This window comes from Rhineura floridana, chromosome 19 (assembly GCF_030035675.1).
Source record: "Rhineura floridana isolate rRhiFlo1 chromosome 19, rRhiFlo1.hap2, whole genome shotgun sequence".
In the NCBI taxonomy this organism is placed as follows: domain Eukaryota; kingdom Metazoa; phylum Chordata; class Lepidosauria; order Squamata; family Rhineuridae; genus Rhineura; species Rhineura floridana.
Genome location: NC_084498.1, coordinates 7523341 through 7550614, shown reverse-complemented (window position 1 = coordinate 7550614; position 27274 = coordinate 7523341). Strand labels below are relative to the sequence as shown.

General features: G+C 44.7%; 1 protein-coding gene across 1 annotated transcript in view; it reads right to left on the bottom strand.

Moving 5' to 3' along the window:
* IFT81 (intraflagellar transport 81) overlaps nucleotides 1-26458 on the bottom strand; it is a 72069-nt gene extending 45611 nt beyond the window's left edge. The window contains exons 1-5 of the mRNA XM_061603026.1: nucleotides 26334-26458; nucleotides 24514-24676; nucleotides 22516-22619; nucleotides 7621-7801; nucleotides 5132-5221 (exon numbers count right to left, since the gene is read on the bottom strand). Coding sequence (XP_061459010.1) covers nucleotides 5132-5221; nucleotides 7621-7801; nucleotides 22516-22619; nucleotides 24514-24657 — 519 coding nt within the window. The 5' untranslated portion in view covers nucleotides 24658-24676; nucleotides 26334-26458. The remainder of the gene's footprint in view (nucleotides 1-5131; nucleotides 5222-7620; nucleotides 7802-22515; nucleotides 22620-24513; nucleotides 24677-26333) is intronic.
* Nucleotides 26459-27274: the final 816 nt, after the last annotated feature.

Sequence of the window (27274 nt, the reverse complement as noted above, 5' to 3'; positions counted from 1 at the left end):
CGCTGGGTCTTCCTCAGAGGGGATTTCGTCTTTGCAGTAATCATTGCAGGGATGGAGCAAGGGCAAGGACATGCTCTTTGGTTAGCTTACTGAGTGAAGCCTCATGTCAGGGTTTTTAGCTGGTTGTGTATGCTAACTCTCCAGTGAAATTAGGGATTTTGATAAAGTTTAGCCGAGCCTCTTGAAGGAGCTCCCCATGATAGGGAAGGCTTCAGAGTCTTCTTAGTAGTCAAGGCTGTGGAGTCAGTTCGTCAAACCTTCGACTCCAACTCTGACTCCTCTATTTTTCTACTGTCCGACTCCGACTCCTTCATAAATGGCAAATGTATATTATTTTATTTATTTATTTATTTATTATTTGATTTATATCCCGCCTTTCCTCCCAACAGGAGCCTAGGGCGGCAAACAGAAATGTTAAAAACACTTTAAGACATCATAAAAAGACCATAAAATACATTAAAACAAAAAAATTAAATTATTAATTTTATTTTGAAGCCAGAGTCGGAACATTTCTACCGACTATGACTCCACCCAAAATTGCTTCCGACTCCACAACTCCGACTCCACAGCCCTGTTATTAGTGAGCCCTAATGGGAGAAAGGTGAGGGACAACTACTGTATAAACAGGACTCAGTTACAATTTTATCGGGTCTCATTCATGTCACCTGCTTTGTGAGACAACCGCCACAGAAAAGTGGAGGATTAAAAAAGAAAAAATCCATCAGTCACCCTCTTCTGCAGTTACTGACTTCCAACGCTGTTATCTTTTCGGCGCCAAGTCAACACTTTCCCCTTCTCCCAGGCATTTCAGCATGTGTTTTTAAATTGTTTTAAATTTTTAAATTGTGTTTTAAATTGTTTTTAAAATATGTGTTTTTAAATTGTATATTTGTTTTAATGTTCTTAGTTACTGTAAACCGTCCAGAGAGCTTCGGCTATGGGGCGGTATAAATACAATAAATAAATAAATAAATAAATTTTAAAAATTTATTTCAAAAAGCATATACACTGTTTACTCAAAATAATTACCAATAATAAAAATCAGCAAAAATTTAAAAATAAAGACTAAATTAAGTGTCTGAATAGGCTTGTTGAGGTTTTCAGCAGGTGTCTGAAACAATATAGTGAGGGTGCCTGCCTAATGTTGATAGACAGGGAGTTCCAAAGCATAGACTGCCATGCTAAAGGATCGAGTTAATCAATTTAATCAAAATAGTGGTTGCTCCATTAGCAGATCTTCAAACATTTGTGAGAAAGAGAGACATAGAGACAAGTAAGTGTGTGTGCATCCAGAGGTGTCAGAGAGAATCAGGGATCGTCCTCCCTTCAAGTTTTTATAGCATGCTCTATAGGATATCAACAATTCTGTCTAAAAAATCTATTGTCAAGGTCAGTCCTGACTGCTTGAAGGTCCTGATACACCAGAGATAGAAGACTTGCCTACCTGAGAAAAATGTATCCAGTTATGTAAAAGTTAGGGCTGGGATAAATGTTAAAGGGACCGTTTGCTGCTGCTGTCTGCCTGCCTGCTTGCTGGTGCTGCTCGGCTACCACCACCACCACCACCACCACCCTTTCCTGGTTGGACTTCTGCTCTGCGGGGGCCACACCTTGCAGGACCAGGCCCCAGGTACTCAGCCAGCTGTGGCTGATTTTTTCCATCTGTCCCTTCTCTGGAGGGGATACATAAGCTGGCTGGCTGAGGTGGCTCCTGCTTTGTCTGCCTTTTTCTTCTTCTTCAGAGTCTTCAGTTATGTGCCCGGGAAAGAGGACTCAGAGCCAAGTGGGGAAATTTGAGGGGGCCCCAATTAGTGTAGTGACGGGTTGAGGGAGATATGGCGTTGTGAGGAGGACTTGCCAGGTAAGGGGAACGCGGCCCAGGCAGTTAATGGCTGTGCCTTGTTCCGGTCCTCCCCACACCCGCAGGTTTGTTGGTTGCCCTATCAGCCAGCTCTCAGGCCTCCGGATGCTGCTGCTAAATGCCAGATCAGTGCATAATAAGATCTCCCTCATTCATGATTTAATTGTGGATGAGGCAGCCAATCTGACATGAATAACTCGGACCTGGATGGCTGAGCAGGGAGGAGTCAGTATCTCCTAGCTATGTCCACCAGGGTACCTGGTCCAGCATCAAGGTAGACCTGAGGGGAGGGGAGGTTGCTGTGGTCTATAGGAGCTCCATCTCCCTTTGCAAGCACCCTGTCCATGTGACTACTGGTCTGGAGTGTTTGCACCTTATGTTGAGTCAGCGGGACAGACTGGGGATGCTGTTGGTGTACCACCCACCCCGCTGCCCAACAGACACCCTAGCTGAGCTGACGGAGGTGGTCTCGGGTGTACTGCTGAGATCCCCCAGACCGTTGGTTCTGGGGGATGTCAACATCCATGCCGAGGCCACCTTATCCGGGGCGACTCAGGATTTCATGGTCTCCATGACAACCATGGGACTGTCCCAATATGCCATTGGCCCAACACATGTAGCAGGGCATACTCTAGGTTTGGTTTTTGCAACTGGACATGGAGTTGGAGATCTGAATGTGGGGGGGGCTTACATCAGTCCCTCTGTCATGGACAGATCACTGCTTGCTGAAGTTTAGACTTACAGCGGCTTTTCCCCTCTGCAAGGGTGGGGGACCTATTAAGTTGGTCCGCCCCCAGAGACTAATGGATCCGGAAGGTTTCCGAAGGGCTCTGGGGAGTTTTCCGGCTGATAGGGCTGGCGCTCCTGTCGAAACCCTGGTTGAACTGTGGAATACAGAAATGACCCAGTCGGTTGACATGATTGCTCCTGAGTGCCCTCTCCTGCGTAGAGCTCGTATGGCTCCATGATATACCCCAGAGCTGAAAGCAATGAAACAATATAGGAGACGGCTTGAGTGCAGATGGAGCCAAACTCCTAGTGAATGCAATTATACACTGGTAAGTGCCTATGGTAAGCTGTATTTAGGGGCAGTGAGGGCAGCAAAAAACAATATTTTGCTGCCACTATCAAATCATCAATGTGCTGCCCAGCGGAGCTCTTCAGAATTGTCCGGGGGCTATTACACTCTGGCCCCAGGGACATGGTGGAACCATCTGAGGCCCGCTGTAATGAATTTGCTAGGCACTTCCAGGATAAAATCTTTAGCATCCGCCAGGACTTAGACTTATAAGTGTTATAGCAGGTGAATCAAGCAAGGTATCCAGAGCACAGCCTTGTCCCGACTTCTTGGATGAGTTTCAGTTGGTACAGCTTGAGGACGTTGACAAGGTGCTTGGACAGGTTCGTGCCACCACTTCTGTGCTGGATCCTTGCCCTTCTTGGCTAATAAAAGCTAGCAGGGATGGAACAGCCAGCTGGGCCAAGGAAGTGATTAATGCCTCTCTGCGAGAGGGGGTGGTCCCTGGCTGCCTGAAAGAGGCAGTAGTGAGACCACTCCTGAAGAGGCCCTCCCTGGACCCAGAAAATCTTAATAACTATAGGCCGGTAGCAAATGTTCCATTTCTGGGCAAGGTCCTGGAATGAGTAGTTGTGGGCCAGCTCCAGACACTCTTGGATGAGACCGATTATCTGGATCCATTTCAGTCGCGTTTCAGACCTGGTTTTGGCACGGAAACAGCCTTGGTCACCCTGTATGATGACCTTTGTCGGGAGAGAGACAGGGAGAGTGTGACTCTGTTGATTCTCCTTGATCTCTCAGCGGCTTTCGATACCATCGACCATGGTATCCTTCTGGGGAGACTAGCTGAGTTGGGAGTGGAAGGTACTGCATTGCGGTGGTTCCACTCCTACTTGGCAGGTCGCCTCCAGAAGGTGGTGCTTGGGGAACATTGCTCGGCACCCTGGACTCTCCAGTATGGGGTTCCACAGGGGTCAGTTCTGTCCCCCATACTGTTCAACATCTACATGAAACCGTTGGGTGCGGTCTTCCGGAGCTTTGGAGTGCATTGCCATCAGTATGCTCTATTTCTCCTTTTCATCTTCTTCAGGTGAGGCTGTCAATGTGCTGAACTGGTGCCTGGCTGCGACAATGGACTGGATGAGGGCTAATAAACTGAGGCTCAATCCAGACAAGACTGAGATGCTGTTAGTGGGTGGTTCTTCTGAGGTGCTGTTAGTGGGATGGTGGATGTCCATCCTGTCCTGGATGGGGTTGCACTCCCCCTGAAGGAGCAGGTTCGTAGCTTGGGGGTTCACCTAGAATCATCTCTGTCACTTGAGGCTCAGGTAGCCTTGGTGGTACGGAGTGCCTTCTACCAACTTCGGTTGGTGGCCCAACTATGTCCCTATCTGGACAGGGATAACCTGGCTTCAGTTGTCCATGCTCTGGTAACCTCTAAATTAGATTACTGCAATGCGCTCTACGTGGGGCTGCCTTTGAAGACGGTTCAGAAACTGCAGCTTGTGCAAAATGCAGCAGCCAGATTGGTAACAGGGACCAGACGGTCCGAACATATAAAACCGATTCTGGCCTGCTTGCATTGGCTGCCTGTATGTTTCCGAGCTCGATTCAAGGTGCTGGTTTTGACCTATAAAGCCTTACACGGCTTGGGACCACAATACTTGATGGAACGCCTCTCCCGATACGAACCCCCTCATACACTACGTTCAAGATCAAAGGCCCTCCTCTGGGTGCCTACTCCAAGGGAAGCTCGGAGGGTGGCAACAAGGGAGAGGGCCTTCTCAGTGGTGGTCCCCAAATTATGGAATGATCTTGTTGACGAGGTGTGCCTGGTGCCAACACTGTTATCTTTTCAGCGCCAGGTCAAGACTTTCCTCTTCTCCCAGGCATTTTAGCATGTGTTTTATACTGTTTTTATATTGTTTTAAATTTTAAAATTGTGTTTTAAATTGTTTTTAAATATGTTTTTAAATTGTGTATTTGTTTTAATGTTTTTGATTGCTGTAAACCGCCCAGAGAGCTTTGGTCTAGCGCGGTATACAAGTGCAATAAATAAATAAGTAAGTAAGTAAGGTTCAAGGAGAGCTAAAGCTCCAAAACATTTTATCATACTTATCATACTTACAATGGCAAAATGGATACTTAAACTTTCAAAATTAAAATTATTATTTTTTAAGATTCTCCTATCTGTTTGAAGTTAAGCAGTCAAAAGCACATTTAAAAAATATCTGCCATTTCTCTTTTTTTACCCTTCGTATTTCTGCAGTTGAGAAACCAGATGTCTTAAGCTGTTCACATTCTTTATGTAGGTTTTTGAAGGCTTCCATCAGCTCTTCATACTGTAAAAAGAGAGAGAACTTCTAAAGCCAATGCTATGATGTAAAAAATTATTGGAACTACACTGTTTACATTATTTGCATTTACAGCAATCAAAACTGTGAAGAAAGGGTTATTCCCCTGACCTCAGGTGGGCAGGTGACAATCCCCTGAATTAATTGAGCTCGCAAACTACACTGGGGCTTAGAAGCTACAGTATGGCCAAACCATATTTGTTCTGTAATTAAGAAACACTAGCGCAGAGTGAAGAAATACATAAAATAAATATTTGCAATGATACATAGCAATAATAATTAATCTCTGGACATAAAATAAAATATTGCTCATATAAATGACCAGGTATTATCAGTAATACCTGGATACCTGAATGTATGGAGCAAGAAATGCCAAACGTCCAAGCTGGATTTAGAAAGGGATCATACCAGAGATCATATCGCAAACATACGTTGGATAATGGAACGGACCAAGGAATTTCAGAAGAAAATCACCCTGTGCTTTATAGACTACAGCAAAGCCTTTGACTGTGTAGATCATGAAAAACTATGGAATGCTTTAAAAGAAATGGGGGTGCCACAGCATCTGTTTGTCCTGATGTGCAACCTATACTCTGGACAAGAGGCTACTGTAAGGACAGAATATAGAGAAACCGATTGGTTCCCCATCGGAAAAGGTGTGAGACAGGATTGTATTTTATCACCCTGTTTAATCTGTATGCAGAACATATAATACGGAAAGCGGGACTGGACCAAGATGAAGGAAGTGTGAAAATTGGAGGGAGAAATATAATTTAAAATATGCAGACAATACTATACTACTAGAAGAGACCAGTAATGATTTGAAACGAATGCTGTTGAAGTTTAAAAAGGAAAGCACAAAAGCAGGACTACAGCTGAACGTCAAGAAGACTAAAGTAATGACAACAGAAGATTTGTGTAACTTTACAGTTGACAATGAGGACATTGAATTTGTCAAGGATTATCAATACCTCGGCACAGTCATTAACCAAAATGGAGACAAAAGTCAAGAAATCAGAAGAAGGCTAGGACTGGTGAGGGCAGCTGTGAGAGAACTAGAAAAGGTCCTCAAATACGAAGTTGTATCACTGAACACTAAAGTCAGGATCATTCAGACCATAGTATTCCTGATCTCTATGTATGGATGTGAAAGGTGGACAGTGAAAAAGGCGGATAAGAGAAAAATCAACTCATTTGAAATGTGGTGCTGGAGGAGAGCTTTGCGTATACCATGGACTGCAAAAAAGACAAATAATTGGGTGTTAGAACAAATTAAACCAGAAGTGTCACAAGAAGCTAAAATGATGAAACTGAGGTTATCATACTTTGGACACATCATGAGATGACATGATTCACTAGAAAAGACAATAATGCTGGGAAAAACAGCAGGAAGTAGAAAAAGAGGAAGGCTAAACAAGAGATGGATTGATTCCATAAAGGAAGCCACAGACCTGGACTTGCAAGATCTGAACAGGGTGGTTCATGACAGATGCTCTTGGAGGTCGCTGATTCATATGGTCGCCATAAATTGTAATCGACTTGAAGGCACATAACAACATTATCAGTAAAATCCCTTGATCTTTTAGCAGTGTTTTTTTAAAAAAATTATATCACAGAGTAATATTGTTTTAACAGTAGTATGTTAGTATAGTTTCTATTTTGGAGAAGCCAGTAGATTATTGGAAACATTTTACATAATGGAAATTGGAGAGCTGTATCTTTATACAAATTAGGAATGGCACCCACTGAATAAATATACAAGCTGCATTCCTCCTATCAAGGCAGCTTTTGTTTAGCGTTTTAATTATACAATCGGATATTGTCAACGGGGGGGGGAATGTTTGCTTTAACTTCCACACAAGGCAAGAGTGTTTTCCCCTGCTCTACCTGGCACGTGCATGCACCTAAAAAACCAGGCTGAGCACTGTTTCTGCTGCCATTTTATACACATTCTACCCACTTGTAACATTACATGGGTGAAGCTTCAATGATTCTTGAGAACAGCGAACCCATGGACCACACTCGATACTAAGAATTCAAATCATGAGACAAGATAAAGGACTTGGGTAACAACTGGAGAAGGAAGTAAGGAATCTCATGCGGATCACTTCTGCATTAGGCTGAATGGCTGACTTGTCACTCTGTTCAAGCAGATGCCTAAGAGGACTCCACAAATAAACAACTCCAGATGTATATATAGGATGTCATCCTGATCTGCCTTAGGTTTGATAATCTTCAACTCAGCTAAACATGCTTTTTGCATGATTCTCCCAGTGCAAAGAAGGTTTACATCCTTTCAAGGAGACTCGCCAGCAAAACCATTATGGTTTTAAACCCACACTATTACAGAAACACAATCCAGGTCAGAAACACATCACAAGTGCTACCTGTCTATTGGTATCAGCCACAGTATCATCTTGAAGGAACTCGGCTGGCACATCCACTTTGATTAGGAAGCGTGCAAGGTAGGCTCTTTTCTTCAGCTCGTTTGTCCGTTGAAGGAGCCAATGCAAGACAGGATGAATTACAGGCTTGCTTCCAATTACTAAACCCTGGCGGAACGTACTCCTAAATAACAACAGTAATAAAATGGTGACAGCAGGCTCAACCAAGACATTTTAATGCAGAGAAAAAAGGTTTGAAGTAAACTTAAGTGGCAGGCTTCCCACCCAGACCCTTCAGTGCCTAGCAGAAGGTTGAGAATTAGTATTACTAAACATTTACTTGGCTCTTTTTCTAATGCTCAAAGTGCTTTACAACCTAACCTCACTGCAGCATTGAGCAGGGCTGCTGCTGCCAGAGATTCTATTTGTTTACTGCATTTCTTATCCTGCCTCTCAGATCCAAAGGACCTTTAATGCAGCTTACAAACAGTCCTAAAGACACTGCAAAGATATACAAACAAGAAACAGCACCAGCATTTGAAACAAAAGAAATCCAGCACAGAAAAAGATAAACCCCATTTAAAAATAACAGCAGCAGCGTGGTATCAATCCACATCTGCCCAAAAGGCCTTTGTGAACAGCCAGGTCACTGCTCACTAAGGGTGCAATCCAACTGACCTTTCCGCAAGGCTGGGGGGAGTTAGATGCCGCAGACCCCTGGCTGCACTGGCAGGCTCCTGGCACAACCGAGCTCCGTCCTCCACCGTGGCTGAGCCATGGTGCTGCCAGGGGTCTGCCGGTGCAGCTGGGGGTCCACCGGGGATGGCCAGCCTGGCCGATGGAGGGCCAGCAGAAGCTGTGGAAGCCCTAAAAACAGGGTGTTCCAGGGACATGGTGGGGGTGGAGCCACGGGAGGAGGACTTATGCGAGATCATCCTCGTGCTCAGAGCCCTCCCCCGGGTCCTGATCTGCTGGGAAACTCCGCCGGCCAAAAGGTCGGTGCAGTAAAAAATTGTAATGGGCCTTTCTGGGAGTGCTTACTCTCCGGGAGGCTGATTTGTGGGAGCCAGCGCTTCCTGGCCAGCTTGTGCGCAGCTCCCAACGGAGCCGGTGCTCAGCTGGGCTGGTGGCTCCCGAGTGGGAGGTGGATGCTGCAGGGCTTTCCGCTGGCGCCTCCTCTGCCAGCTCCCTGGCATTTGGATTGCTCTGCCCAAGGCAAAACACTGGCTGAGGAGGGTGCTCTACAGTCATGACATCACAACCAAAAAGACCCTGAATCACATGTTCACTCATCCCACCTCAGTGATGGAGAAACACAACTAGGGTCTCAGACACTCATCTGAGCAAGCAGGTAGGTGCAGTCCTTCAGGTATTCTCCTCTGCAAATCATTTAGGGCTTAAAAGGTCAAAACAAGCATTTGGATGACGGTGCTTGCCTCTCTGGACCTTTCACATTGTTGTTGCAGCTGCTTCCACCACATCCCCCACCTGAACCCAACTGTGGATGGACACTGGTGCTGCGCCACTTCTAGCCCAACTGTGTTTACGTTTGGCCAGGCATGCAACGGAGTCACCACAGGGTTACAATTCCTAACATTCAATTTACAGATTGTATGTGTGTGTGAAAAGCTAACAGAGACAGTGCCTTGCCTATGGCCTTTTTGTAATAATTATGGCCAAGGGACTGCCTAGCTTGCAGATCATTCCCTTAACCGAATCATTCCCAAGCTGTGAAGAAAACAATAATTAAGGTCCCCTGTAAGTCCCAACTACATCAGAAGGCAGACTGTGATCTACTGGTAGATCTCTGGGTGATTTGCAGGAGATTGGCATGGGTTTCTAACTCCCAATCATTTAACAAAGCAACACTAAAATGACTTCCTTCACCGCTCTAAAATGCATTGCTGAACTTAAGAAAGTTTGGAGTAACCAGAAGTGGACTTTGTGTGAAAGGAGTGTGAGCTCAGTTCTGGTAGTGAAAACACGTTTCTAGGCTTAGAATGTGCTCAGAGGCATCCAGATCCATAATTTTAACTGTATGTCTTTTGCACCTGGATCTGGTTGGTAGATCTTAGGGTTCTAGCGAAAGATAAAATAGATCCAACCAGCCTGAACTCTGTCCATCCCTGAAAAACACACCCACTGCGGTCTCTCTGTATGAAACACTGCTGTGGCCTTGCTTCCTTCCAACCAGCCTCCATAATGACTTCTCTGTAACAAGTGTGACTGGATCGTTCAATCATGTTCAGTACAAAAATGCAGTGGAATAACCTCCCCTTCAAGCAGGCTGATGCTGCTCTGGGCCGGCCTCCTTCCAATAATGAGTCATGCCAAATCAATGACTCATGCAGAGACACAGTAGGGCGGGCTGTTCTGTGGGAGAATGCAGGAAGCTGTCTTATATTAGCCAGATACTCTGACTGGTGGTGGCTTTCTCAGAAAAAGACCTTTCCCATCACCAGTGACTTGATCCTCTTACCTGGAGGTGCCAGGGGCTCTACCTGGGACCTTCTGCATCCAAATCATGTGTTCTCCCACTGAGCTATGGTCTCTACCCCTAAAGGATATTGGGGGTGTAGTGCCTCCCCTAACACATTTGATAAGTGTAAGTGTTTAGGGTACCTCCACTTTTACTTTAGAAAAAGAGTGCCCCTCATTCATGCGAAGTTCGAGAAGCTGTGTCTGACTGCAGTCCTACAACACAGACACATTTATTTATTAAAAATTAATATATATTGCTTTTTTATTTGGAATCACAAAGGGGCTCACATTTAAAGTATACAATAAACCAAAAATATAAAAGGCAAAACCCAAAACCAACCAGCAAAATACAACCACAAAATCAATGAAAACCTTACAGCAGCAAGAAGTTAAAATTCCCATAGACTGTACTTAAGGATATCAAATCCAGCTAAACACATCCTCAGGACAGCCAGAAACCCTGGGTGAAGAGGCATTTCTTCAAAAGGCAGAGAAAGTGAAATAATTATGAGGCCACTGAACCTCCAAAGGAAGAGAGTTCCACAGAGAGGGTTCCTTTACCAGATCACTGTCCCTTGGACATTGCCCACTAATGCCACCCAAAGAAGTGTTGGAATGTATGATGTTCAACTTGGTGGGGGTTGAGGCTGCATAGGGTTAATAAGGGTAGCTAGAGAGCTAGACCTCTTGCTGGTTGAGGCTATACCTATCCCTTTGATCCTGCCATCTCTTCCCTTCCTGCTAGGCTGATCAAAGGAATGTTGATCTCAGCTCCTTCCCGCCTTTCTCAGTGTTCTCTTTCTCTCGAGAGGGGAGCAGACATCTTCTCTGTGTCTCTCCTCTCAACCAGGATGAGGGCGAGTACTGGGACCAGTGCCTGTTGCTCTAGCATAGCTAGTTAGCTAGATATAGAACTATTTCCTATCAAGCATGTACTTCCAGAATAAAGTAGTTGTTTCTTATTTTAAAGCTTAAAGTTTCTGTCTGACTAATTTGCAGGGAAGGTAGAATCTTAGCAATGATTCAAACACGCACACACTAAGCTCGCTCAATACTCTCCATTCCGCAGCGCTACGCAACTCTGCTACACATCTCAATAGAGAAATTCCGACAGGTTCTGGGCACCAGCCATGCAAATGGAGATTTGAGCAATTAAAGGAGCTATTGTGTTTGAATTAAGGAAGCTAAAATAGAAACCTTCAGAGTTTTTAGTCAGTGAAGAGTTGAGGCTTTTACTTCAGGATGGCCAGCATGATGGAGCGGGTAGGTCTGCACAGACTGGAACCTGGAGGATGGAAACTTTGGGAATTTTGCATGCTAAAACATCTAAAGCAACAGAAGCTGTTAGAAGTAATTACAGGATCGGAACCAGGAGAAGGTGCTTCTCAGGAGGAACAAAGAATTTGGACTGAGAAAGATGAAACGGTACAAGACCTCATCACTAAATGTGTGAGTAATGGGTAGATTCCTTTGATTATGAATTCTAAAAATGCCAGAGAGATATGGAAAACTCTTGAATCCCATCATAATCCAAAAAGCCAGGGACATCTGATTGCAATGTTAAGAAGCCTTATTAACTTGCAAATGAAGGATGATTCTTTTGAGGAACATCTTACGAAATTTATGGTGTTAGTCCAAGGGATAGAGGAAAAAGGCACAGTTTTGGAAGGACCAAGTCAAACAGCTTTATTTCTGGACTCCCTTCCAAAATATATGGAGACTTTCATAGTTATAATGCAACAACAAAACAAAACTCTAAACGAGATTATTTCTGAAGTTAGAGCGCAGTTCTTTCAGAAGAACAAGGGAAAAACAGATGCAAGAGAAGACGGAGTCTCCTCTTGCTTAAGCAAACAGACTGCTAGCCGAAAGCCAGTCAGATGCAGATTTCAGGAACAAAGGGAATCCAAAGGTGTGCAAGCCAAGTGTTGCTATCTATGCAATTCAGAAAAACACCTTAAAGACCAATGTGACAAGAAAGAGAAGCCTGAAAGAAATAAAGAATTTAAAGGGACAGAAAGGAAAAATGCAAAAGACTTTCAAGTAACCCATGTTGAAAAATGTTATTATGATGCAAAATTCTATGTTGACAGTGGAGCAAGCGCTCATCTAATAAGTGAAAAAAGTTTGTTTGAGAAATTAACCCCACATGGAGGATCGGTCACAGTGGCTGATTCCAGTGAAGTGCCCATTAAAGGGTCAGGAGATGCTAAGCTGTTTTGCCAGATTCCAAGCGGCACTGAGGAAATTTATCTCAGGAATGCGCTCTGGACCCCAGGGATCTCAAACAACCTAGTGTCTGTTAGTGAAGCGACAAATAATAGATGCAAAGTGTTATTTGAACAAGATTCTTGCATAATTTCTAGAGACGGTGAAATTTTATGCACCGCTACCAAGAGAAAAGGCATGTATGAAGTGGATCAGGAAAGTCCACAAGCTAATGTTGTGAAAGAATGCTGAAATAAGTCTTGTTTACATTTATGGCATCGGAGATTAGGGCATAGAGACGTTGCAAAGATAATTACCCTTCAAAATAATAATTTAGTAAGAGGCATGAAAGTTGAACCCTGCCAAGAAAAAGGGAGATGTACTTGCTGTGTTACAGCAAAAGGGACCCGACCCAGTTTTCCTGAGCAGAGTGAAAGGAAGACTAAGCGCCCCCTAGAGTTGATTAACAGCAACATTTGTGAAATGCCAATCACTTCAACTGGTGGAAACAAATATATTGTCAGCTTTACTGATGATTATTCAAGATTCACTGTGATATATATGTTGAAGGAGAAGGGGCAAATGCTTCAGAAACTCAAAGAATATGTGGCAATGGTGACCACTAAATTTCAGAGAAAACCACAAATTCTACGTTCTGATAGTGGGGGAGAGTACATGTCACATGTTACCCAGCAGTTTCTGCTTGAAAATGGGATTGAGCATCAAACTACTGTACCCCACAACCCAGAGCAGAACGGAGTCTCAGAGAGAAAATTCAGAACCCTTACTGAGATTGTGAGATCCATGCTAGAAGATGCCAATCGGGGAGGTGGGGTTGCTGTGGTCTATAGGAGTTCTTTCTCTCTCGTCAAGCACCCTGTCCATGTGACTACTGGTCTGGAGTGTCTCCACCTTGTCTTGGGCCATAGGGACAGACTGGGACTTTTGTTGGTGTACCGCCCACCCTGCTACCCAACAGCTTCCCTAACTGAGCTGACAGAACTGGTCTCGGAGGCATTGTTGAGATCCCCTAGACTATTGGTACTGGGGGATATCAATATCCATGCCAAGGCTGCTTTATCAGGGGCGGCTCAGGACTTCATGGCCTCCATGACAACCATGGGGCTGTCCCAACTTGTTTTAGGCCCAACACATGTGTCGGGACATACTCTGGAACTGATTTTTGCCACAGGACATGGAGAGGGTGATCTGGAGTTGGGGAATTTTTCATCTATTCCTTTGTCATGGACAGATCACCGCTTGTTGAAGTTTAGACTCACAGCGACCTTTCCCCTCTGCAAGGGTGGGGGACCCATTAAGCTGGTCCACCCCCGGAGACTGATGGATCCTGAAGGTTTTCAAAAAGCTCTGGGGATTTTTCCGGCTGAGAAGACTGGCGCTCCTGTCGAGGCCCTGGTCGAACTGTGGAACACGGAAATGACCCGGGCCGTTGACACGATCGCTCCTGCGCGCCCCCTCCTATGTAGAGCTCATACAGCTCCGTGGTATACCCCGGAGCTGAGAGTGATGAAACAAGAGAGGAGGCGGCTTGAGTGCAGATGGAGACGAACTCCTGACGGATGCAACCTTGCACTAGTAAGGGCCTTTACTAAGCGGTACTCAGAAGTGGTGAGAGCAGCAAAGAAGTGATATTTTGCTGCTACTATCAAGTCATCTCTCTGCCGCCCAGCAGAGCTTTTTAAGGTTGACCGAGGGCTATTACATTCTGGTCCTCGGGACACTATAGATTCATTGGAAGCTCGTTGCAATCACTTCGCTAGGCACTTCCAGGACAAGATTTTATGCATCCGCCAGGACTTAGACTCCAATATTACAGCAGTTGAACCTAATGAGACATCCAGAACACAGTCTTGTACTCATTTATTGGATGAGTTTCAATTGGTGCAGCTTGAGGAAGTTGACAAAGTGCTTGGACTGGTGCGTGCGACCACTTCTGCTCTGGATCCTTGCCCCTCTTGGCTGGTAAAAGCTAGCAGGGATGGTACTGCCGGCTGGGCCAGGGAAGTGATAAATGCCTCCTTGCGAGAGGGAGTGGTCCCCAGCTGCCTGAAAGAGGCGGCTGTTAGACCACTTCTAAAGAAGTCTTCCTTGGATCCAGAAAACCTAAATAACTATAGGCCGGTAGTGAATGTTCCATTCCTGGGCAAGGTCTTGGAGCGGGTGGTTGCTAACCAGCTCCAGACACTTTCGGATGAAACCAATTATCTAGATCCATTTCAATCCGGTTTCAGGCCCGGTTTTGGTACTGAGACAGCCTTGGTCGCCCTGTATGATGACCTACGTCAGGAGAGGGATGGGGGGAGTGTAACCCTATTGATTCTCCTTGATCTCTCAGCTGCTTTTGATACCATCGACCATGGTATCCTTCTGGAGCGACTTATGGAGTTGGGAGCTGGAGGTACTGCCTGGCAGTGGCTCCGCTCCTACTTGGTAGGTCGGCTCCAGAAGGTAGTGCTTGGGGAACATTGCTCGATACCCTGGGTTCTCCAGTATGGGGTCCCGCAGGGGTCAGTTCTGTCCCCCATGCTCTTTAACATCTACATGAAGCCGCTGGGGGCGGTCATCAGGAGTTTTGGAGTGCGTAGCCATCAATATGCTGATGACACGCAGCTCTACTTCTCCTTTTCATCTTCTTCAGGTGAGGCTGTCAATGTACTGAATCGTTGCCTGGCCGCAATAATGGACTGGATGAGAGCTAATAAATTGAAACTCAATCCAGACAAGACTGAGATGCTGTTAGTGAGCTGTTTCTCTGATCAGATGGTGGATACTCAACCTGTCCTGGACGGGGTTACACTCCCCCTGAAGGAGCAGGTTCGTAGTCTGGGAGTTCTTTTAGATCCTTCATTGCCACCGAGGCTACCTGGGCCTCAAGTGACATGAAGTGCGTTCTACCAACTCCGGTTGGTAGCCCAGCTACGTCCCTATCTGAGCAGCGACGACCTCGCCTCAGTTATCCACGCTCTGGTAACCTCAAGACTGGACTACTGCAATGCGATTTACGTGGGACTACCTTTGAAGACGGTTCGGAAACTGCAGCTCGTGCAAAATGCTGCGGCCCGATTGTTGACTAGGACTAAACGATCTGAACATATAACACCTGTTCTGGCCCGTTTGCACTGGCTGCCTATATGTTTCCGGGCCAGATTCAAAGTGTTGGTTTTGACCTATAAAGCCTTACACAGCGCGGGTCCGCAATACCTTATGGAACGCCTCTCCCGATATGAATCTACCCGTACACTGCATGCAACATCGAAGGCCCTCCTCCGGGTACCGACTCATAGAGAGGCTCGGAGGATGACGACAAGATCTAGGGCCTTCTCAGTGGTGGCCCCCGAACTATGGAATAGTCTTTTTGACGAGGTGCGCCTGGCGCCAACATTGCTTTCTTTTCGGCGCCAGGTTAAAACTTACCTCTTTTCACAGGGATTTTAATACATTTTAATATATTTTAGTTTATTTATAACACTCTGATATACTAAATTAATTGTGTAATATGTTTTAGCTTTTGAGTATTTCTGTTATGTGTGCGGTAGTTATTACGTGGTTTTATCATATTGTATTTTATATTCATGTTGTTCACCGCCCAGAGAGCCGTTGGCTGTGGGCAGTATAGAAACTGAATAAAATAAAATAATAAATAAATAAATCTCCCACAGAAGCATTGGGGAGAGGCAGTGTATACTGCCACCTATCTACAAAATTGTTTGCCAACAAAGGTGAATGGCAACAAGACTCCATTCGAATTATGGTATAGGCGCATATCCAGTTTGGCTCATATAAAGGTGTTTGGATCAAAAGTGTATGGTCACATTCCAAACCAGAAGAGAACCAAATTGGACAACACTACAAAGGAAGGGATCTTCGTTGGATATTCTTCAAAACAAAAGGGATACAGAATCCTAAATCCCAAAACAGAAAGGATTGAAATCCAAACAGCTGTCTACTTTGATGAAGGTCAAGGTGCATTCCAACCAGAAGGGGCACCATTCCAAGACCACAACAGTGAAGAAGATGAAGTAGAAATACCATACAGCACTACAGATTACAGCAACATGCCAGCACTGGAGGACAGTGAGGAATCAGAGCAAGAAGGGGAACCTGCACAGCCAGAAGGGGCAGCAGAGAGTCCTGCACCAAGATGCTCTAACCGCACCAACAGAGGTGTACTTCCACTAAGACTGTCCTACCTGGCAAGAGCTGATAAACTTCCAGAGCCTGAGACCTGGAAAGATATTGAAGCCTTACCCAAAGCTGAAGCTGAGAAGTGGAGGCAGGCAGCCAAGGAAGAGCTGGAAGCTCTACACAAGAACAAAACTTGGGCACTTACCAAGCTTCCTCAAGGAAGGAAAGCTGTAGGTTGCAAGTGGGTATTCAAGAAAAAGCCAGATGCTGAAGGGAACATTGAGAGATACAAGGCAAGACTAGTGGCCAAAGGATACTCTCAAAAGTATGGACAAGACTACTATGAAACCTTTGCTCCTGTAGTCAAACATACAACAATCAGAACTCTACTAAGTGTTGCTGCTAACAAGAAAATGCTGGTGGAACACATGGATATAAAAACAGCGTTCTTGCATGGGGAAATAGAAGAGGAAATCTACATGCAACAACCACCAGGCTTTGAAATACCAGGAAAGGAAACCCTAGTATGCAAACTGCAAAAGAACATCTATGGACTGAAACAAGCTGCAAGAGCATGGAATGACAAACTGAACCAAATGCTCTTGAAACAAGGCTATAAAAGAGGCGAAGCAGACCAATGCCTATACAGCAGATTCAAGAACAACAAATGGACTTATATTTTGATTGATGTAGATGATTTACTATTAGCTTATGAGAATCCACAAGACAAGCAAGAGTTAGTAAATAATCTAGGCAAGGAAGTTGAAGTGAAATGTCTAGGTGACATCACATACTACCTTGGAATACAAATTGAAAGAGAGGACGATGGATCCTTTCTTCTAAATCAAAAACAAAAGATTCAAGACCTACTTGAGAGTCTAGGACTGAAGGATGCACATCCAGCACCTACGCCAATGGAAGTAGGATACTTGAAACCAGACCAGAACAATCAACCCCGGGAAGACAACGAAAGGTACAGACAAGCTATAGGGAAACTCCTGTACATCAGCACAATAACCAGACCAGATTTGGCGGTAAGAGTGGGATACCTTTGCAGAAAAACCAGCTTGCCAAACAAGAAAGACTGGGAAGCAGTCAAGAGAGTGGCAAGATATCTGAAGGGCACTGCAAACTTAAAACTAAAGCTATCAGCTACTGGAGATCATAAACTTCTAGGATATACTGATGCTGACTGGGCTGGAGACACCAAAGATCGTAAGTCAACCAGTGGAAACTTGTTCTACTATGGACAGTCACTTATCTGCTGGACAAGTCGAAAGCAAGAGACTGTAGCACATTCATCTACTGAGGCTGAGTACGTATCAGCTGATGAGGCATGCAAGGAAATGCTGTGGCTATGCAAGCTTCTGGGAGACTTGGGCGTATCTGAACCAGAGCCTATCAGAATACTTGAGGACAATCTAGCCTGCATAAAACTTGCAGAATCAGAAGGGCAAAGTTCTTGCATGAACCACATTGATGTGAAGTTCCACTACTTCAAGGACATAAGGGAGAAAGAACTTCTATAGAGGTGACCTACTGTCCAACAGAAGAGATGACAGCTGATGCTTTGACCAAACCATTGGGCAAAGTCCGACACCAGAAACTACGAGGCAAGATGCACCTTGTAGAATGAACCAAGTTCTCGTTGAGAAGGGGTGTTGGAATGTATGAGGTTCAACTTCAACTTGGTGGGTTGAGGCTGCATGGGGTTAATAAGGGTAGCTAGAGAGCTAGACCTCTTGCTGGTTGAGGCTATACCTATCCCTTTGATCCTGCCATCTCTTCCCTTCCTGCTAGGCTGATCAAAGGAATGTTGATCTCAGCTCCTTCCCGCCTCTCTCTGTGTTCTCTTTCTCTCGAGAGGGGAGCAGACATCTTCTCTTTGTCTCTCCTCTCAACCAGGATGAGGGCGAGTACTGGGACCAGTGCTCGTTGCTCTAGCATAGCTAGTTAGCAGATATAGAACTCTTTCCTATCAAGCATGTACTTCCAGAATAAAGTAGTTGTTTCTTATTTTAAAGCTTAAAGTTTCTGTCTGACTAATTTGCAGGGAAGGTAGAATCTTAGCAAACATTCAAACACACACACACTAAGCTCGCTCATTACTCTCCGTTCCGCAGCGCTAGGCAACTCTGCTACGCATCTCAATAGAGAAATTCCTACAAGAAGCACCCCCTCCAATGATCCTCCTGGACAACCTGGCACATATTGGGAGAGGTGCTCTGTCAAGTATTTGGGAATGAGCCTCTTACGGCTTTGTATGTCAATGACAACACCTTACATCAGGCTCGGAAGTGAACAGGCAGACAGGGCAGATCATGTTTTAATTGCTTATTAATCGTCTTCCACATATTAATGTCAAGGCGATGGACAAAATGGAAAGAAAGTGTAACAAAGGCCCAAATTGGCATACCACTCAGCAACCAAGTAGCAGCATTCTGCACTAACTGAAGGTTCCGAACTGTCTTCAACGGGAGCAAGTGAAGCATCACTGTACACTTCTTGTTATGTGCCTTCAAGTCGATTATGAATCAGCGACCTCCAACAGCATCTGTTGTGAACCACCTTGTTCAGATCTTGGAAGTTCAGGTCTGTGACTTCCTGCATGGAATCAATCCATCTCGTTTGGCCTTCTTTTTCCACTCCCTTCTATTTTTCCCAGCATTATTGTCTTTTCTAATGAATCATGTCTTCTCATTATGTGTCCAAAGTATGATGACCTCAGTTTCATCATTTTAGCTTCTTGTGACAGTTCTGGTTTAATTTGTTCTAACACCCAAATATTTGTCTTTTTCGCAGTCCATGGTATGCGCAAAGCTCTCCTCCAACACCACATTTCAAATGAGTTGATTTTTCTCTTATCCACTTTTTTCATTGTCCAACTTCACATCCATACATAGAGATCGGGAATACCATGGTCTGAATGATCTTGACTTTAGTGTTCAGTGCTACATCTTTGCATTTGAGGTCCTTTTCTAGTTCTTTCATAGCTGCTCTCCCCAGTCCTAGCTTCCTTCTGATTTCTTTACTATCGTCTCCATTTTGGTTAACGACTGTGCCAAGGTATTGATAATCCTTGACAAGTTTAATGTCTTCATCAGGGCTGTGGAGTCGGTACTCCAGACCTTCGACTCCGACTCCTCTATTTTTCTACTGTGCGACTCCGACTCCTTCATAAATGGCAAATGTATATTAACTAGTAATAACAAATTTACTGTAGTAAAATGGTAGCACAAGGCATTTCATCACCACCACATGAATCCAGAGCTTGGAAAAGTTACTTTTTTAAACTACAACTCCCATCAGCCCCAGGGATTGGGCTCATGGGAGTTGTAGTTCAAAAAAGTAAATTTTCCAAGCTCTGGATTCACGTGGTGGTGATGAAATGCCTTGTGCTACCATTTTACTACAGTAAATTTGTTATTACTAGTTAATATACATTTGCCATTTATGAAGGAGTCGGAGTCGGTACATTTCTACCGACTCCAACTCTACCCAAAATTGCTCCCGACTCCGACTCCACGACTCCGACTCCACAGCCCTGGTCTTCATTGTCAACTTAAAAGTTACATAAATCTTCTGTTGTCATTACTTTAGTCTTTTTGACGTTCAGCTGTAGTCCTGCTTTTGTGCTTTCCTTTTTAAACTTCAATAGCATTCGTTTCAAATCATTACTGGTCTCTTCTAGTAGTATAGTATTGTCTGCATATTTTAAATTATATTTCTCCCTCCAATTTTCACACTTCCTTCATCTTGGTCCAATCCCGCTTTCTGTATGATATGTTCTGCATATAGATTAAACAAATGGGGTGATAAAATACACCCCTGTTTCACACCATTGCAGACTGGGAACCAATTGATTTCTCCATATTCTGTCTTTACAGTAACCTCTTGTCCAGAGTATAGGTTGCGCATCAGGGCAATCTGATGCGATGGCACCCCCATTTCTTTTAAAGCATTCCATATTTTTTCATGATCTTCACAATCAAAGGCTTTGCTGTAATCTATAAAGCACAGGGTGTTTTTCTTCTGAAATTCCTTGGTCCATTCCATTATCCAATGTATGTTTGCCATATGATCTCTGGCGCCTCTTCCCTTTCTAAATCCAGCTTGGATGTCTGGCATTTCTCGCTCCATATACGGTAAGAGCCTTTGTTGCAAAATCTTGAGCATTACTTTACTTGCATGGGATATAATTCTGAGTAAACGTGTTCAGGGGTTAACCTACTATAGTACCCTTACCAAAATTTGCAACTACAGAACAATGATTAGAATAAAACAAGCAAATCTCCACCAATTTTCTTAACCAGTGCAATAAACTATTTTGGTTTATAGATTTCAAAATTTGCAGAATTTCATTTTTTTAATCCATTAGAAAAAGGAGAAGACTAATGGATAATTCAGTCACTAAATGTTAAAGCCAACCCTTCAATTACACTATCAGGGCAGCTTACAGTGATTATTTTTTAAAGTAACACATTAAAACAAGGTACAAACAGCTAATCTATAAAAGCGGCACAAAAATAACATGGATAACAAGGAAAGAGGTGCTTAAGAGTGTGTAGTAAGGAGTGAGGGCCGTGGATTGGACTGTGGCCTGTTCAGGGAAGATGTAGGCACCTTCAAACCAAGCCATCTGACCTCTTCTAGTCACTCATCTTGACTATTAATTTGGCCCAGCTTCCTTTTGACCCCATCCCAATCTCGATTAATGACGTTTTGTAGGAGATATAGTAGATGGTTTTCCTTAGGGGCTTGGGAAGGTGTTAATGGTTACCTCTCTGTTTTTAAATATTGTTTTATTATGTTCATAATATTGAAAAGTTGTTTCTGCTTGCTCTTATATTTGTTGTTATGTTACTGTTTTACTATTTTTTGTTATTAGGAAATTGTTTTTGCAATTGTTTTTAAGATGTATATCTATTCACCTTGTTGTAAGCCACCATGAGCACAATTTTTTGTGGAAAGGCGGCATACAAATAAAATGATGAATGATTTCTTCTCCCATCTCACTCCACTCCACACAAGGTGACCTGCTCATCATCTCATTCTCCATCCATCATCCCCCCAATCCTCCGTCCCCCCAAAATCCACATTTCCTGCAAAGCAGCTTTGACTCTGTCTGTGCTACCAGTTTTCATCCCCTTCTGTCTCCACCCATTCAACGCTGCTCCCTTGTCAAAGCCCTATGCCCTTCCATCACTTTTGCCTATCATGGTTACAGACAAACAATTAAACTGAGCAGTGGCCCCTTAATTTAATCTCACTAAATGGCAGACGCATCCATGTGCATGGGGACTTTGCTTGTCTGTAACGACTGGCCACACAATGAGCCTTATTTTATCACGTCCCCAGAATCATATAGAAATACAAAGAGAATGCCCTGTGAGCCAAATCCATTGTGTGGTTGGCTGCCACAGGCAACCACTGTGCCCTACTCAAGAATATAGCTGCCATTTAGAAAGAGTATGCTAACAGACACTATATTGTCATTGATCATTTGAATCTGCATTGTCCATTTTAGATTATAAACTCACAGGATAGGGAACCTGACACACACAAAATGTTAACACAGTAGCACCCTCTAGCGTCTAATACAAGGAGCAGCACACACCAGCAGAACAAATTAAACCACAACCCACATAATCATATTTACTGGGAAGTTAAGTCCAATTAATTTCAGTTTCCTCATAGGTGTGCATAAACTTGCAGCCTTGGGAAGGTTAATAGGAAATATACCTTCAGAGGCCCCACATTCAGAGTGAACTATTCTAAATTCACCTTTACTGTACACTCAATTCTCAAGCAATTGACAATGCTGCCTGAAGCACAAATTCACTCTCAAAGTGAAGATGCATCAATGATTGGCTGATAAGAAATAGATTTAGTACAAATAGGAAACCAAGTTATAGCTGTAAGGCATGGCATATACGTTGACAACATGATGCTCCTGCAAGTGATAAGATCAACTGATTATGTTAAATATATCTGCTTCTGCAGGTTCAAATAGCTTCAACAGTAGCTGCATTTTACAGCTATCACCAGAACATAAATACTTACAAGTCACTGGTGCCTCCTGGAGGTTTATATTTAAGAATGCCAAGAAGGCTCAACATCCGTTTAGCAGTCTGCTCTGGCAATTCTTCTCTAATGTCAACAACATGCTGAAAGGTTTTGAAATAACCAAGGCATTAATTAACACGTCAAACTTCATTTTACAAGTAAAACAAACTTAGAAGAATGGACTTTAACTGACGATTAGTGCACTGTGGAACCGCCAAAATGAGATGTTACATGTACAACTAGGCAGGTTTCATCCAGGCCCCGATCACCTTCCCCGCCATGAACCTTTACAACCCAATCCCCCCTGGGTTTCAGGCAAGCTACTGCCTTTTTGTTTTTAAGGGCCCCATGAATGGTCATCTGTTTATCCATTCATTTGTTGCTGTATACATTTTTAAAAGCTAAGTGTTTTTAAGTGCAAAGTTGTTCTGGAGATTTTTATGGGGAGGGGGATCTTGGTGATATCATGGGGGCTGGCCAGGTCATTCCAAGAAACATCACAGGGGCAGGTCAAGTCAGAGCACCATACACCACAACATTTTATGTAGGAGTGGCCACAAAGTTGGATGGTTCTTAAAGGGGTTTAGACAGATTCATGGAGGATAAAGCTATCAATGGCTATTAGTCATGAAATTACCAGAGCTTGGAAAAGTTACTTTTTTTGAACTACAACTCCCATCAGCCCAATCCAGTGGCCATGCTGGTTGGGGCTGATGGGAGTTGTAGTTCAAAAAAAATAACTTTCCCAAGCTCTGGAAATTACTATGATATTGGTAATTAGTATGTTACTTCTAGTATTGGAGGTGGTGTGCCTCCGACTACCGCTTGCAGGGGATCACAAGCAGGACAGGGCTACTGCACTCATGTCCTACTTGTGGGCTTCCCAGAGGCAGCTGTTTCACCACTTTGAGAACAGAATGCTGGACTAGACAGGCCGTTGGTCTGATCCAGCAACATTGCTTTTACGTTCTTATGGGATGCACTTCTGTCATTTCCGTTGTGAAGCCAAGAAGAAATTGAAACTGAGAGATGCATCACCCTGGCTCAGACAATTAAACTTGTTTAATAATCCAAGACGGGAACAAGTGCCCCATTGCTCCTCCCTTCTCAGTGTGCTGCAGTAAGCCAGGAAGTCTTCAGTTAACTGTAGTTTCCCAAATCACAGTCTGAAGTTGGTTTAAGATCCTGGCTGGTCCTGAACCTGGTTAACGGAAGATTTCAGCTTATTTGGGAAGGGAAGAAGCTGCTTGCACAAAGCTCTTTCATATCTCAGCTTATTAAGCCATTATACTATCATCTAAACCAGGCCACTGCAAGCTCTCTCCTTAGATTATATGCCTTCACTAAGATCTGAAGAGGTTAACTGAGAGGCCCTCGATACCTAATGCCAACAGGTTGTCATAAACCCATGCCACTTACATATATAGCCCGGTCCCATGTATGCCCAGTTGGAAGTAAATCCCACTTTAATCAGCTGAATGTCCTACTTAGTAAATGTGCCTAGCGCAGAAGCTTTAGAATCCAGGCGACTTGTATCATCCAGCCCCAGTGTCCTTTGATTGCAGAACAGAAGGAAAGTATATGCTGGCCTCTCCCATCGGCCAGGGGACTACATGGTGCTTACAGTGCCTGCCTCCCAGGAAGAACGCCATGACAAGGGGAAAGTTAGCCTAGCCCTATCCATTGGCCAGAGAAGGAGCATCTGCAGTCAGTATATGAATCTCGTCCCAGCAAAAAAGAACACTCAGTTCCAACTGCCAGCTTCCCTGGAACAGCAGAGCTGAAAGGAAACACTCTGCCTGGTCCCAACCATCAGACAGGGGACTTAAGGGCTGCAAGGGCCGTCTCTGTCTGTGTGTATTGTTGCAATTCCCTGTACGGCACCTTAACAATCATTTGATTAAAAGGTAGGATATAAATCTTATTTAGGAAGAGATTAACAACCAGCAGATTTCTCAGTATCCATATTTCAACATCTTAAAGGTCCATCCTCACCTTTGGGTCAATCTCTCCCAGAACATCATTGAGCAATTGTAACAGCTGCATTGATTCCAATGAGTCAAATGTGATTAAATTGAAGTTCTTCTTAAAGGGCTCCTTGTTGAGCTTCTCAACGATAAATTTAAGTTGGTCACTCATAATGGCACCCAGAAGGTATCTGCAGGAAAATAAGAGGTTGAAAGCAACTTTATGAAAACAAGTGCCACAAAATCCGTACAAACACAGTTAAAACTCTTGTGTAATGACATGGGGGTCGAGTGGGTGAGTGTGTTCAGCTTCTGCGGTGGGTCTAACAGTTTGAGGATTTGTGCATTGTAGCAACCTCACTCTGGAGCAAGATAAATAAACCAGCTTGATGCAATCACAACAAAAAAAAGACATCTCCCCACTAAGAAAGAAATTGGTAACTTTTGTTTTGCTCACTACAGCAGCACCCAGGGGCCAAATGCACCCCTCCAAGCCTCTCTGTCTGTCCCCCTGACTCTCCCCACACCACACCCCCTCTCTGCAGGGCACATCCTTCATCAGTCTTGCTTCACACTCTCCTTGGGCGTTTTTGCCTGACAATAGGAACATAGGTAAGCTGCCTTTATACCGAGTCAGACCATTGGTCCATCTGGATCAAGACTGTCTACACTGGCTGGCAGCGGCTCTCCAGGGTTCAAGCCAAGAGCCATTCCCAACCCTACCCAGAGATTGAATTTGGTACCTTCTGCACAGAGCTTGGAAAAGTTACTTTTTTGAGCTACAACTCCCATCAGCCCCAGCCAGCATGGCGCTGGCTGGGGCTGATGGGAGTTGTAGTTCAAAAAAAGTAACTTTTCCAAGCTCTGCTTCTGCATGCAAGGCAGATGCTCTACCAAACAGCTACGGCCCTTCACCAACGCCTCTTGCTTTCCTGTACAGAGTGTGTGGGGGGTGAGTGTGTGTATAAACCAGTCTACTGTACAAAGATAATATTCACTTCTGTTGCTTTGCCCATGTTGCTTCTAGCCTGCCTACCCGGGCATGTGGCCCTCAGAAGGGAACACGGCCCTCAGACTGAAAAAGGTTCCTCACCACTGCTATAGGATATCTTTGTAACTCAAACCTCTTCCTTTCCCGTTAGTGTCTTCCTACACTGTCAACATTTTGACGGCAAGTGCTTTCACAAGAACATCAGAAAGAACCCTGGCTGGATCAGGCTAGTGGCCCACCTAGTCCAGCATCCTTTTCGCATAGTGGCCATCCAGACGCAAGCACGACCTGAGTGCAAGAGCACTCTCCCCCCCCCACTCTCCCCCCCATGTGATTCCCAGCAACTGGTATTCAGAGGCAAGCTGCCTCCAACTGTGGAGGGAGAACACAGCCCAGCCATCGTGGTTAGTAGCCACTGGTAGACTTATCCTCCATGCATTTGTCTGAGTCCTTTTTTTGAAGCCATCCAAGTTGGTGGCCATAATTGCTTTCCCTTTCCCTTTTTTGCTTGTGTTAGTCCCTCAAAACGGCATGCTAATGATGGTAAGTCCCATCTCCGGATGATCCTCCTAGTATAAAGACGCAAGGAGTCGCCAAACCACTCGCTGGGGGCACCTTCGCATTGCCAGGTGCCAGACCGGCTCCCCAAGTCATCCCCTCCCCAAACGTAGCGGGTTGCCATGGCAACGCTTGCCCTATTTTCTAGGGGTCCCGCTGAGGCGACCCCTCTCCAAAGGGAGCGGCTAACCATTTCCTGCAGCGGATGTTTGTCCGGCCACACCCCGGCTCTCCCCAGCTTTCACCCGATCCCTCCCTCTCTCTCTCTCTCTCTCTCTAAATCGTCATCCTTTACCCACCTTAGTAAAAAGAGAATCTTAGTCGCCAAGGCCCTTGGTAACGGTTGCTAGGGTACAGTTGTGGCGTCAGTTCCGCTCACGTGGCGAACATGGCAGCGGGCGTGACGTTCGGTTAAGAAGGAAGGGAGGCCACGCCCCCGAAACCCGAAGGCCATGAGACGTTGGCAGGGCCAGGCGTGAGCGTGTGAGTGCGCCTGCGCAGTGCGAGGGGGCGGGAAAAGGGGCTGCCCCTGCTCGTTGGTATCGCGCCAGTCTGTCCTCTTGCGCGAAGTAGGCAGCATAAAGATGATTCCTCTAAAATGAAGTGGGAAAGAGCAAATTGTGTTCCAGTAGATGAGTTTCTGTCATGAAAAAGAAAGGCGGGGTATAAATGTAATAAATTAAATAAATAAATAAATAAAGAAGTTATAGAATTAAGGAGGAGGAAACTATTTTGTCCCTCAGCGTGTAATTAGTAGCCTGAGCCAATGCATGTTTATGTGGAAGTAAGCCCCATAGAACTCTGGAGCGGCTCAGGACTTCATGGTTTCCATGACAACCATGGAGCTGTCTCAATATGTTACTGGCCCAACACACGTAGCAGGCCATACTCTAGATCTGGTTTTCGCAACTGGACATGGAGATGATGATCTGATGGTAGGGAGTTTTACATCAGTCCCTCTGTCATGGACAGATCATCGCTTGTTGAGGTTTAGACTTACAGCGGCTCTTCCCCTCTGTAAGGGTGGGGGATCTATTAAGATGGTCCGCCCCCAGAGACTTATGACTTCTGATGATTTTCAAAGGGCTCGGGGGAGTTTTCCGGCTGATAGGGCTGGCGCTCCTGTCGAAACCCTGGTTGAACTGTGGAATGCAGAAATGGCCTGGGCAGTTGACACGATCGCTCCTGCGCGCCAGCTCATGCAGCTCCATGGTATACTCCGGAGCTGAGAGCGATGAAA